Source organism: Sander lucioperca, chromosome 3 (assembly GCF_008315115.2).
Source record: "Sander lucioperca isolate FBNREF2018 chromosome 3, SLUC_FBN_1.2, whole genome shotgun sequence".
NCBI classification, from domain to species: Eukaryota; Metazoa; Chordata; class Actinopteri; order Perciformes; family Percidae; genus Sander; species Sander lucioperca.
The window spans coordinates 23,024,136-23,038,999 of NC_050175.1; the positions used below are offsets into that span (position 1 = coordinate 23,024,136).

The following is a 14,864-nucleotide window of genomic DNA, read 5'->3' on the forward strand; positions in this document are numbered from 1 at the left end:
AAAATACTCGTCTTCGAAGACGATGTTTGGTTTTTAACGCTTGCCAAACCGTTAACGTGGATATTTTTTGGTCGGGCTCGTTAATGTATGAAGTGCTCGGACGTTATATTTTGTTTTGAAAAGCGTCGGTTAGGCTTCATCTCTTCATGCCTCAACCGACCAACCACATGAGAAGTCGACGTCCGGAATAGCTAGATTAAACCACAAAGAAAGGCCCCCTTTTTATCGCTTTCACCTGAACCTACGAGCAAAAAATGCGTGTGGATTTGTTTTGGATGTGTTTGTGGTGTTTCCTTCGTCCTGGTGCCACCGGTCAAGGGCAGTCGACGGCCGTTTGTTCGCCCTCATGCAGCTGCGATGAAGATGGGGGTGCAGACTGCTCCGGGAGAGGGCTGACCACCGTCCCAACTGGGCTCAGAGCTTTCACCTACTACCTGTAAGTAGCTACTAACTAACGTCCACAGTGAAATAGAACCTCAAAACATGTCTGTGCACTTATGAATGCCTCATCGTAAAGGCCTGAGTATGGGATATTGTTGTGTTTACATCGTAAGTGAATTATGGACATAAAACATCATGATGTAGCTAGGTTAAACTTTCTGCAAATGGCCCACCAGAATAAAATGTCCAAATGAATATGTTAGGAAGAGCCTAAGGGTTTCTAGTCATTATTTAATATGGCATAACTCTAACAGTTAAGTTAAACCAGTGGCTTCCAAACTTTTTCATGTCAAGGACCCTAAACTGACTTAAATTAGACAACAAACCCCATTTAAAGATTTTGTCCCAGGGTGCCCCATCTGATAAGATTTTTAATTTTTGTTTTATTGCAGAAAGGGTACATTTTGTCATGGTGTTACTTATGGATGGAATTATAGTCAAAATAATTATTCCTTTTTGCCAGAGACCCCCCTGGAACTCCCATAAGGAGCCCACTTGGGAACCACTGAGTTCAACTAAACACAGTTAGCTAAAGCTTGACAACTTGTCACCAACTTTCAACAAACAGTAATCTTTTTCAGAAACATTAAATCAGCTCACAGTTTCTACTCATGCTAGACATGAGTAATGTAGGGCTGCAACTAATGATGATTATATAGCCTACATTATTATCAGTTATTCAATCAATTATTTTAGAGTTGAAACAGTCAGCAGATTCAGCGAGCTACAGAAAATGTATCTGCACCCATTCTGATAATCCAGCACGTTTCCTCAAAGTGTTATTTTTTTACCTGGTGTCCAGCAGCAGATTGCATCTTTAGAGGTATTTTTGTGATCTTAAAGATATACTTTTTGCCAGGAATGATACATTTTATTCAAATGTAAACATTGGTTTGGCCCCTGACAAACATTTTATTTTTTACGGACAAAAAGAAAACGTTTTAGGATCACAAAAATACTCTTTAAAGACAATTTGCTGCTGAATAAGAGTTGAAAACATAATGTCCAGATTTGTTCCCCCCTAAGGTTGGGGTAAGGCATGCTATGTGACTGAACCACCAAGTAATGTACAGAGTGTAAGAGAGTAATGCTGTGCGGATTGTAGCCAGCGGTATGTTTAATCTAAAATAATTTAGGAGTCAAGGTTGTGCCATTTTCGCATTCTCACCACAAGTCTGATTAAGAGTTTAACTACTGCTTCATGTAAGGGCACTATTTTTTTTAATAAAAGGTGGAGCTAAATGTATACCAGGTAGGCTAAGTCATATCGTTATGGGTGGTGCAGATACAGTTGATGATTGCCCCATGAAGAAACTCCTCAGTTTGTTTCACAACCTCTGGGTTAATCATAAACTACAGTACCCACCTCAGCAACAGCATTCAAAACAGCAATTTATTGTGGCTTTTTGTACTGTGCACCCTCAAGAAGTTATGACTTTAAGTTTACATAGGCACTTGTCTATTTGAAATGTTATTTGGATAAGAAAATAACCTGTATTTTTTTTTCTGTCACCTTGGCTGAAAGTGTTATGGTTCTTGTTCTTGTTTGGGGAAACCTCTGTGCTGTTTTACCACCTTTTGAGAATTGTGGCCAAAGCCTCGCTACACCAGAACCAATATTGTGCCACTTGAAATCACCATTGTTTGGAAAGTGTTAGGTAAAGTAAACAGAGGAAGTGGACTCATATGCCAGGCTCTCAAGACATGTCACACTAAGGCCTACTCCTTACAGCTGGAACTCTCAGCATACCTTTTCCTTATTATGGGCAGTCTGACATCTTAATCTCAACATGAAGCATTGTTTTCACAAAGTGATATCATTGCTTTTACTGCCACTCTGCTGGCCTATTTCATTCCAAAATGGAAAACAATATGTTGTTTCCAGATTGTGTTATCTTCTTGTCTCTGCTCTGCACATTTCTATCTAAATGCTCTGTGACAGCAGTAAACTGCCTCATATATTCGCTTCAACCTCTTAAAAGTATGTGAAAGGTTGCTTGTCCCTCTCTCTGTCCTACTCTCATTTGTTCTCCTGGTCTCTTGAACTTAAGTTGTCCTCTCCCACTCCCTCCGTCTTTTGTATGTGGAGCATTGGGGTTAGGGATCATGATGGATTAGTGAGACATATTGCAGCTGCAAGGGCTCCTTCTCTCAAGGCTAATGCACCCACCATGGTCTGCTGATGTGTAAAGAAAAAAATCTCATGAGTGTTTTGTCAATACGTTTGAACTGAACTTGTACAAGTTTGTTTGCAGTTATCATGTCAATATAATCAGTTTGATGGCTTAGACAAAAAAAATCTAGTCTAGTCAGTGCCAACAGCGTGAAGGAAGGTGTATGAAGATACACACACACACACACACACACACACACATACACACATATACACATGCATGATAGCAGGAACAGACAGATTTAACATAGTGGGTTGTAAGCGTAGCAATGCCCAAAGGTCAAGAAGTCCTCATTACAAGGACGAGTATTTTAGGCTAGGCTATTTCTATTATATTGTTGCCTCTCTACTGTTGATTTGTGTCTTTGCTTTGGAAAAATATAAACTTATGGCAATAGAAGACCACAGATTATACAACAAATCATATGACGATGTTGGAGTGGACTCTTACCTACAGCCCACAGGGGCTTGAGATTTGGCATCTGTAATGGAAACAGCCCTGTCACAGAAAAGCAGATGAGAGAAAAAAGGGAGGCCCCTCAGCCAGTAACAAAGCAAACACTCCTTTTGAAGGTATGTAGTTTACCTGCCACCGACTCTCTGCACAGGTTTTAAACTTTTGTGCATTTTAAGGGAGCAAGAGGGGGTTATTACAGCTTACATTTCAGTTGTGGTAGGTCCTTTCATAGCGTGAACAAGGTTGAGACTGAAAAAGAAGGGGTGGTGTCAGGGTCTTGCACTCTGCTGGTGGAGCTTGCCGGCTTCACCATTGATGCCCTCAATCCATTTTTAGCTGAATGATACTTTTGTTCTTGGTCAGCAGAGGTGAAAGGAGCCAGTCAGTGGTTCCCAATCCCAAACAGGATGACTTGTGGATGGGAGAATATTAATGTTCTCTCCCCCTCTATATCCCCAACCCTGTCCTCCACTTAAACACCTATTCCCATCACATCCCCCCCATCACACAGTTTCTAACTGCTAATGGTTGCTGGTTTTCTGAATTTGTGCTCAGTATTCAAAAATAAAATGCTACCCCAAGTAGAGTTTGATAGAGTTTTTTTTTTTTTAGGTTTTTGACTTAAATGGTTTGAATAGTAAATATGTTTAATGTTTAGTAGTATTAGCAAGCAAAATCTTAGGGCACGTTTACTAAAAATGACTGATGAAGTAAAGACCATGATGTCTAAAGGCAGTTACACACCAACCAGACGGCCGACTGTTGGCAGAAAAGGCAGCTGGACTAATCAGTCTCCCCGAGTTGGTCAAAAAAGTGCCTCGGAACACACCTAGCGACGAGACGTAATACGTCTCCATAACAGCAGGCGGCGCTAATCTGTATTGTCGCCCAAAAAATGAAAACCGGCAGCTGATTGGACGAACGAGTCACATGGTTCTGGCTGCTGCTTCCGGAATTTGGATTTTTCAAACGGCCATTACTGGCGACTCATTCAGATTACGATCTCATATTGTACTAAAATAGTTCTCCGAAACGTGTTTCTGAAAACATTTTAAGCGAGAAATAGGCCATGCAGTTGCTGAATCTGTCTTAATTTCAGATCGACAAAGGTTAGTTTAAAAGATTTTCGTCAGATTTTGAGGGGCTTAGTCACATTATCGGCCTGGTGTGTAACTGCTTTAAGTTGTAGAGGGTTGAAGGTAATATAAGAGTTTTAGCAAATCAAGGACTTGTGACCACCATTCTGCAGGTTTTGGTAGTTGACCTTTATTCAGGTGGACTATGAACAACTTAAAGTGTAGTAGCTGTAGACTGGAGCAGAAGGAAGAGCTGCTAATTTTGCTTCCCACCATTCATCCATACAGTAACTGTGCTGAACCTTTTCAGAACATTTCTTTGCCTAAATGTAGACCTACTCTGTGTTTCTACATCTCTAAGTCTTCATTTCTGACATTTATTTTCAATTTCTTGATTAATCTTTTGATCTTCAAAACATCATAAAATAGTGAAAAACATCCATCCCACATTGGAGAAGCTGCAGAAAAAGAATTTTGGCATTTCTTTTAGTATCCAAATAGTGATCTGATCTGTGGATTGACTAATCTATTAATCAACTAATCGTCGCAGCTCTAAAAAAAAAATGAAAACTACTTTTATTTGTTACAAAACCTATGCATTTCCTTTTTAAACATTATAAAAAGGGGCCTTCACAGGGGCATAACATCATGAGCGGCTGAGTGAAAGGGAAATAAAAAATAGTGTTTGCAGACTGTAGAGCTGCTCCTCACATCTGACCATCTGACTGACTGAGTGAGTGATCAATGGAGAGCCTGAGTCACCTTACTGTCCTTATGTCCATTACTAACTGTGACAGAAATGTGAATGAGAACATGTGACAGATTTGTCTCTATAAGTGCCATCAAATGTCTCTATGAGAAGAGGGGCTTTTGTGCATTTTTTTCTGGGGTCCATTAAGATCATATAACATGATGTGAAACTGTGGTAAACCGTTAAACCACCATCAGTATGTTGGTATTTAGAACTAAAGACCAACAAAACAATATATTATGCAGTAATATAGTTTTGTTGTATCGTTATATTGGTTTTACACACTTGAGCATATGAACACTATTAGAAAATGCTGGTCAGTCAATTCCACAGACTCTGTATGTACTGTACTGTATGTTTCACTTTCCGTTTCTCCTGTTCTCCTTTTTCATGTCTTATTGTTTTACAGCAGTGAATTACATGATATGCTTTTTTCACTCCGATTGAGAGAAAATAACTTTAAATGTCAAAGTGAAAACAAATCTCTACCAATTGATCTGAATTAAGTACAAATCTAAAATAAATAAAATATTGATTGCATAAGTTTTCTTGAACTTTTTTACATGATGGTGTTACAAATAGGGCCGTGATGGTATAGATTCTTTCTTACCGCAGTGAAGAACAAACGTATCACTGCGATATGGCGGTTAACCGCAACCCCTTTTTACGAGAGTAGCGTAAGTTAGAGCGAGAATGGCAGGTGCGTTGAGTGAGTGACGTCAGTGCCTGTGTGGTCGCGCAAGAAGAGCGAGCGGTGATAGTAGTGTATGAGTGCAGCTGTGAGGAAAAGCAAAAGGAAAAAGAGATAGCAAAAATGATGTAAAGTCAGTTAAAGTAAACAATAAAACAACAAGCTGCTCAAGACACAGTGGCTTCATATGTTATCAATACAGCCGGTAAAGGGTGTTACCCCCGAAAAAGCATTGGCTTAAACCTTCCGACACAGACAGACAGAGAGCAGAGAGGGCAACTCTGCAGTCCGCTAAGTTGTTGCAATATAAGCTGCTCTGTTTTAGGCTACAAAAACGTGCAAGCTAATAATTAACCGTGCTGTTTTTTCGGGGTAAAGCTATAAGCACAAGGCAACTCCGCTAGCTGCTAGGCTAATGCATGCAGTGTAAAGTGCAATGGTAAAACACCGCAGCGCTATGCTGTGCACTTTAGCTGAGAACGGAGAAATGACCTTACCTTCCCTACTGTGTATTATATTAACAAGTACACAAGCCTAGAAATAATTCATAACAATCGGACACACAAAATAACCCCTTACTCCACATAAAATGCTACATTACATCACTTTCAGCAAACTTCATGGAGGGCAAAATAGCATCACTGATCTGTTTTTACCAAATATTCAAACAAAACAAAACACTAAATCCATCAGCACGTTAGCGTGTCGTTCACTACCGAGCGTGTTTGTAACCGACAACGCAATCTTCGTTTGGATAACACACTCGACTGTCCTGCTCTTACAGACGTGAACTAGCCACAGACTCGTTCATGGACTCATGGCAGTGCGTCGCAGCAGAATGAATATACGGGAAACACTAAGTATTTGGCGTTATTTTTGGCATTTAAAAAAATCAGAAGATTTTTCTCGCCCGGCGGGGTTCCCGTTTGGTCTGGCAACCTGCAAGGCATGTGCAATTATAGGGGAAACACTGGTTTTGGTTTCCACTCACTCCACTCATGGTTGAAATGTTGGATAGTAGTTTTATCAGACCACAAGATCTTTGTTCAAAGCATGTGCCTTTTTCTGTTTGTTTTGTCCACTCTGCCACGAAGGCTTGATTTGCGTGCTGCATTGATTGTTGTCCTTTTGGTGAAACCTCCCACAAGAGGCAATGAACTCTAGTTATGTTAGTTAGTTACTGTAAGTGTCTTGCTTCTTGGCAGTTAGTAGTTTTGGTCAATTTTCAGTTTATTGTCTGCAAATACGTCGGGTTGTAGGAAGTGTCAGAGATGTAACAGATCAACACGTGTTGCTGCCTGGTTGGGCAAGTGAGAAAAAAATTCTACTTTCCCGAAGCCAATTTTACTATACAAATAGTTTTTTATTAGTGGTTATCAAGTAATGACAAAAACTCAAGCAAATTGTTCTATTTGATCTTAATTTACAATTTATAAACACACTATATGTCCATTCAGCTTTTCTGATATCACACATAGCTAATAAACAATTCCAGATACATTTTGCAATATGCATCTCAGATCACATTTTCAGACTATGACCACTACTACTTTCATTACTAAACATTGTGCCAAAATATGAACAATAACGTTGCCATGAGTGGCCTTATTTGCTTGCTAACCACCGTTAAGAAAAATAAAGCACATAGATGGCACCTTAGAATAACGTTAAGTGAAACGTGATTTAATGTCACCACTCATTTTACATACAGTTTAGCAACAAAACAAAATGCTGTGGGAACATTACTAAAAAATGCCATGTTGGTTTTGAGCGGTATGCATCCCCACTAACCTGGAAAACATTTTAAACAGTGAATGAATACAGCGTGTCCTGCAGCGGGGAGTCAAAGGCAGAGAGACCGCAGGGTTCGCTAACGTTAGCTTCTTGTCTCATCTGGGGTCTGATAAACAGTAACTTAATTGTTTTCCAAGCTACTGTAGCTGTCATATTTCACGGGACCTGCGTGACCGCAGTTTTAATGGTAAATCAGCCTTTTGTTGCTGTTTTTCACTCTGCCTGAGGAGAAAATGCTGTACTCGCGCTGCTGTTTATTTGGTTGTCTTGACTTTATGAGTGATGACATCCTGTCACTGTTCCAGTTGCTCATCCTCAAAGGGGAGAGAGCAGATGACTGTTCTTGAGTTCGGTGGAGCGGCCACTTTCCCAAACGGGCAAGTGGGTTGTTATATGTACTTAGCCAACGTGGCGTTTTGCTTGCCCCCGGCCATCAGGCAACCCTTATTGATGAACCCTGATACGTAGTATTTATATATATTGTATATTGTACTTTTAAAGGGGTTGTATTTTGACTTTTAGAGTATGTTCATACTTCACCTTAGCAGTCATATATAGTTTTTCTCAAAGCATGTCTGCTACCTTTTTCAGATCCTCTTCTTCCTCTGGTCAAATGAAGCCAAAATGGCACATGGGATATACATTTACTGATACCTGTTTGTAGAAGCGTTTAGGCTTGTCACCATTTATCACAGCTGCATTTTTAGTGTCCCCTTCAATCTATCTTAGCAGGGACAGGCCAGGACCTTGATGAGTAAAGCAGCCAGACACAGGAGGAGGGAGGAAGTGTGATAGAGTCATGCAGGCCTCCCGTACTCCCAGCACTGCATGTGGTTCAGACCAGTCAACAGTCTACGGAAGATTTTGTCAAACTGTTTAAAATGTGGTTAGGGATGTATCCATCTGGCCACCAGTGGTGGCAGATGTGCAGCAGTGGTTGCAGAACACCACCAGAGATGTTGTCTCGGTAGGAAAGAACGATAAGGAGTGGGTGGATGTTGAAGGAAGTTTAGCTGCACAGTCTGTATGGTAATTGGATAACCAGGTAAGTGGAGATGGGACACAGGTCGCAGAGATGATTAGGGTTCTGTCAGGGCCCACCTTTAAGGCTTCTCTGTGTGTGTGTGTGTGTGTGTGTGTGTGTGTGTGTGTGTGTGTAGTTTGGACTGCAGAGGAAGGGCAATATGATCCTTGTAGGATTCAGGGGCCCACACACAAGGTCCTAGGGAGATCTGGCAGTGAAATTCAAGATGGGCAGTTGGAGAGTGAAAGGGGGGCAGGGGGTTGCTTCATTTGTGAATCCCGGATGTTTTTTCAGTCTTGATATGTGCCGTCTCTTTACATATGGCGTTGAGGGGGGCTTTTTTGAAGCAGGTTATGGGGCCTCCTAATCAAGATGCAGAGCTGAGTTTGCTATCACTGTATAGGTATCTTCAGCCCAAGACAGCATTTTGTCCCCTGTTTAACTGTGACAGTCCCTTAATTTAACAAATTTCCACTAACATAAACTTAACAGAGTTTTTTAAATTATCATTATGAAGATGTAGACCTATATACTCACATTAGCTTAGGTGTGGAAGCAAATCAAGTCCTGTGTGCATATTTTTCATGCTGCTACATGCCTATCTTTACTTGAAGTTGGTTTGAAAATGAAGATCCCTGGGGCTAAGGAGAAGGGCTTTTTCAAGGCTATTTTCTTTGGTTGAGGTTACACTCATGCAGGCATAGTCAAAAGATTTAAAAGTGCCATATGGGATGGGTGGCTATTGCTTGTAGTTTACAAATACAGTCAAAACCTTAACTGCATGTATGCTATAGTTTAGTTAATAAAGTAAGGCCTCAAACACAGATGATTTTGAGAATTAAGTCTGTTATTAAAATCACAGAAAATGCTATGTAAGTACATTTTTATTTATATAACACTTTTCAAAACCAAGGTTAAAAGGGCTTCACCATAACAAAAGGCGAGGCAATACAAATAATTTAATTGGCAAAATGGTTAAAGAATTAAGAACAAAATCAGAGCAAGGAATCATCAATAAAATATCTTTTGAGAATAAAGTGAAAGTGAACAAAAGTGACCTGTTATTGGAAACAGCTTGAAAACTATAGAAGTGTTTTTTTTTTTTTTTATGTATAAGAAAGGTTAAAAACTGTGATTTTAAGGTTATCAATGAACTAAAAAACTGTCTTTCTAACATTTTTATTTTTTATTTCCACAGTGACCTGAGCATGAACAACATCACTGAGCTTCCAGCATTTGTATTCAAGAACTTCCCCTATCTGGAAGAACTGTGAGTACATGCCTCGTTTTTCTCTTGCTAATGATGTATTTACTCTGTACAATGTTGACATGAGGGCTTATGATATGCACCTGGGTATTTGAGTTTGCGCTGCAAAACACACAGTATAGGTGCACAACATGCCCTTCTTCTCAGCTGGTGAAGATAAGCGCAGCATTACGTGAGGTTACGAATCACTCAACCATTCATGAGTTGAACAAGGGCGGTTATAAAAGGTGCAGTAAAGCTCAATTAAAAAGATGAGGTGAGACAACATGTATTGAAGCTACGATCATGTGACATCCTGTGTGGATTTTTGCTTTTAAGGGATTATCAGGGTGGCAACAGCACATCTGTGCTCTGGGGCTTTGTTGAGTGGCGTACATCTAATCTTAGTGGGTGTTTGTTATTTCTTTACTCTTTAAACACTCCACTGTCTGGCTCGGTGCTGCTGGAAGTCAGAGATAAAATCTGTCTACCTGATATCAGGTAACATGCAGCCCTGAGAAAGCAAAATGACCAGTGGAGTGAACAAATCCAAGCGCTTCCAGCTCCACTTGGCCTTTTGCGGGCATGGGTTTTTTCATCTCTCGTGCATCTTTCAGCCGGCAGAGTCTTCACCCTCTTCTTTTCCATACACCACTCCAATCTGCTTTGTTGAAAGGCAATTTACTTTTCATCGCATTGTGTGGAGGAATGCAAGGCAGGAAGGAAGAGGGCAAAACAATGGTTTCCATGGCAACAAGGGTGAAAAAACCACACGGTCTCGTTACTACTTCTTTCTCATAGGTCATCATGATGGATGGACTGTCATCAGGGAGTCATTGATTGACATATACCCTTAGTTCATATGTGTGTTTGTTTAACCTTCTTTCTGAGAACAAATCTGCAGGCTTGCCTCAGTGAACTTTGGTCAAAGACTTTTTTTTCACTTCAGGGCTGCAGCAGTGTCAGTGAACCAGAGCCTGGGCCCTGAGGGCAAATACAGGGAGAGAAAGAGTTGACAGAGGAAGAGATCAGGGAGAGAAGAGAGAGCAGGACATCCTCATACAAGATAGGAATATTCTCTCCTTCATAGTCATGCAATCTCCGCTCTCTTTCTTTCTTGCCAAAGGCATCACAAAGCTCAGCAGACGTGATGACAGGTATTCTCTGTCTCCTTAGCAGTTTGTTTATAGTCTTGGAATCACCTGTGACCGATAGGCTCTCTATATGTCTTCAGTAATTTGTGGTTATGACATCTGGGTCAGTCTGTTGTCGATAAGGTTGCATGTTGTTGACAGAATGATTAAAAGTGTATTTGTTATTTTAATAATGTTCTTGTAGTTTCGGTTAAGTAACTGTGTATTCTCCTATTTTTCATGTTTTGTAAAACACATGGTATTGCATCCATTTTGTGATGTGTGCTATAAATACAAATTTTTTCGTTCTTGCTATTTTTAATCGGTATGAATCTGCCTGAGTGATATGCCATAAAATCCATATTGGTATACTTTATCCTAGGGCTGGACAATTAATCGAATCCAAAATTCAGAACCTCTAACCAACGTAATTTTCCCATGTCGGTTATTTTGTTTTTTTTAATCCTGTTAATACTTTCCCTACTGTGTGTGTTCCTGTACTTTCCCCTTAAAAACATACTACCGCGTGTGTAGTCACCATCCAGTCTGCGGCATGGAACCACCATGGAGGAGAATTCAAACGCAGAGTCAACTGAGCAACAGGAGCAGATTGTACCAAAGAAAAACATAGTGCCCGTCGTTTGGACACATTATGGCTTCAGTAAAGACAACACCGAAGTAGTAAGTTTAGCCGGTAAAAGGTGACCGTGAGCCGGTTACCGGTCACCGTGAGGTTCCAGTCGTTTCAGTTATCTTTACATTTAAGTTTAGCCGACAAAACGTGACAGTCAAGCGGCGACGACTAGACACGTTACGTTTAGACACCAAAACAACCAGGAAAATTACAAACACCTGTTTCCTGGGTAAAAGTCTGGTTAACTTTTCCGGGACATGCACTCCGCTCCCCTGCTTGAAAGTCTTTTCTTTTACTTTTGACATGGCAATATTTTTCTTTACGAGAGATGCTGTTTACTTTCTACTTTTTTAGGAAACTTGCCTTTTCCATTCAAACTAAAATGTAACTTTTTTCACAAGACCTCTTCATTTCAAGATATTAATTAAATAACCGTAAATAGTTTGTCTCTGTGTGTTTCCTTCAATTATTTTAAAATCACAAGAATGAGACATGCACTCTTTTAATTAGAAATAAATATCCTACCTTTAATAGTTTAAAAAAAGCTAAAATGAAATAATCTTTCAGTAATCGTAATCGAGGTAAAATGTTAAATTAAACGTGATTTTAGGTCATATCGTCCAGCCCTAATGTATCCTTTACCTTGATAACAATAATGTAACAATACCAGAGATGTGGACTTGAGACTTGGTGACTTTGACTTGAGTCAACTCGAGTCACCGTTTTGATGACTTGCGACTTGACTTAACAAAAAATAAATGACTTGAGACTCGACTTGAGGCATGATGACTCGAATGACTTGCGTGTATTCATAAGTTTGAATGTTAGCTGTAAAATATTAAATAATATAATTTAATGTAACAGTTGTTGGAACAGTCTGATGTCGCTGTTTTGGTGTGGAGTGGATGGGGCAAGGAGAGCGTGCTTTACATGTAATCAGGAGAAAACTTTTGGACCCACAGCCCGCTGCTCTGAAGCCTGGCATCACCACACAGCCAGGGTACGGTACTGTCTTCCATGAGTTCAACTGAGACTCCCAGACAGCAAGCATGTTTAGTTAGTCCGTTTCTCTCTGCTGTTGTTGTTTTCACATAGAACCTGTCTGGTTAAATTCAATTATATTATAATTTAATGTTGTCACGTTTCTGTCTAAGTATCAAGTATGCTATGCAGCGGTGGCAGCGCAAACTGTGAATCATGATTGGATGACTTAAAAAGCTGCCCGGTATGTGATTGTCATGGTTGGATGACTGGCTGTCAGTCAAACTCCTTGCTATGGCAACGGGTAACATCAAAGACCCCTGATGAAGCCTCTTTAGTCGAACCAGACCACCACAATGGCTGTGTCTGTGCCACGAGTAATCACTTCTGGATTTAAAAGTAATAATTAGTTTTTGCTTTGATTACATTCATTTCACTGAATATCAATACATGTGTATATAATACAGATTAAATTCATTGTCATACGTTTTGTACTAGTTGTACAAACTAGCCAATCATTTTAGTAGATGGGCTGCTATACCTTGTCTTTTCTCTTTATAAAGACAGGATACTACAGGTAAGAGTACTGTATCATGGGTGTAAAAAAAACTTGATTGACTTGATTTGGTACATTACTTGCTTTAAGTAATGACTTGACATACATGCATTTAAGTTTTTGACTTGTCTTTACTTCCAGCAGTCAACTCCCCTCATGTCCACAGCTGTTATATTTTACACATGCGGCTGGCGTTGATAAGCCAGCTAAGCTGCATTGTTTTGACTTGACCTGAACGCTCTGCTGTGAAGCTAGCGCTAATGGGATCTCAGTTTTACGTCCAGAGTCAGGCTGTACCAGACTCTGCCAGTGACCTTGCTGCCTGGGGAGCGGCGGCGCAGTGAGGAGCCGCTGCTGTCGGGCACGGAGCACTCAGCCTCCCGCTGGAGCTCCGACTGCTGTTTGTCCGCGGCGGGCTGCCTAGCCGTCTGATGGCATCACTATTAAATTGAGACAGTATTAATAACTGGTTTTAAAATGTCTCTTTAACAGTAGCCCAATTCCGTAATTTGGTACAGTTGGTTTTCACACCTGATGCGAACCATAGGGGAGTACACATGAACTTTTTCGTTTGCAAGACCACCTTTTCAAGTGGACTTGGGCACGGATCGACCAACCGTGCCTGGGTACGGTACACAATGTTCATACTAATCAAACAAACTGGACTTTGGGGTCAAGTGTATAGTCGGATCCGCACCCATGTCCCGGATGCGTAAGCCCCCTTAGTGCATTATATTCCATTATGGAAATGATTTCACCCCAGACCACACTTCATATGTGTCCCCCCCAAAGGCCTGTTCTAAAACAGGAAAAACCCTGGTATGTGTATGCTTAGATTTGAATGTTGGGTTCTTGCTGCCTCTCCCTAACTGTGACATAATAGGCATAATAAACTTTGAGTTCTGTTTCATACATTGACCTGTCGTACATGATAGAGATTTATTCCTCTGCAGTGGCAGTTAACATAACACATTGGCCCGCCAATTACTGTGCTGTATTCAAAGTTTAACAAGATATTTAGGGCTGAGACTAACAATAATGTTAACATAATAAACAGCAGGGTTAAGCTATGTACTGACACTCCCCCACAGCAACACGCTGTAAAGCCTCTCGTAGTAGAGCGGCTAGCTTAGCTTTAGCACAGGTACCCTCACAGTAACTCTTGTCAAAGGACCTTAACTGTGCTTCTAGTGATCGTCTAACCCTCTGTCTTTCCAGCAAAAAAACAGAGAATTTGTCTTAGAAATTTATAACACTTTGCAGTTGGGAATAAAACACAGCTGCTGATTTGATCCAAAATTAACCAAGAATACAGAAGAAAATTGATTTGAAATGCAGATGGTAAAATGTGTTTTTTTTTCAACAGCATGATGTTTAGCATGCACTGTGCTCAGCTTGCTCCGCAGTTACCTTGGTGATTGGATGTTTCCTGCTGATATGCACCTTGGAGGTCATAGTTAACTTCTTCCCTGAAGTTTTTATGAACACAGACTTAGTACCTTTTTTAAATCAAAGAACAAGATACTTTAATATCTAACAATGTTGTTTATCTTTTGTACTGACGAGTTATCTGACAAAGTTGTTAATCTTTTGTACTGTTGAGTCAACCAGGAAAGGGTCATGCTGTTCCAAGCCTTAGGAGTGCTCTAACTTTGAGTCACATTGTCTGTGGGAAAATGAATACAACTATTACTTCTTGAACCAGAGGTGCCTGAAATAGCTCCTCTCACTTCACAACTCTGTTAAAATGACATGATAATTGGAAATTGTGATATAAACACCCTTTCCATCATGAACATAGGACATTAAGTCACAGGCTTATTATCACAGCTACCTATACCAACAATGGTACAACAAGGTGCGTACTGTGCATGTGGGAGCATGTTGCAGGGGATGGCTGCTTGTTT

General features: G+C 40.3%; 1 protein-coding gene across 1 annotated transcript in view; it reads left to right on the forward strand.

Annotated features, from left to right (window-relative positions):
- The first annotated feature begins 254 nt into the window (after positions 1-254).
- Positions 255-14,864, forward strand: part of lgr4 (leucine-rich repeat containing G protein-coupled receptor 4) — a 34,471-nt gene continuing 19,861 nt past the window's right edge. Inside the window, exons 1-2 of the mRNA XM_031324359.2 lie at positions 255-436; positions 9,606-9,677. Coding sequence (XP_031180219.1) covers positions 255-436; positions 9,606-9,677 — 254 coding nt within the window. The remainder of the gene's footprint in view (positions 437-9,605; positions 9,678-14,864) is intronic.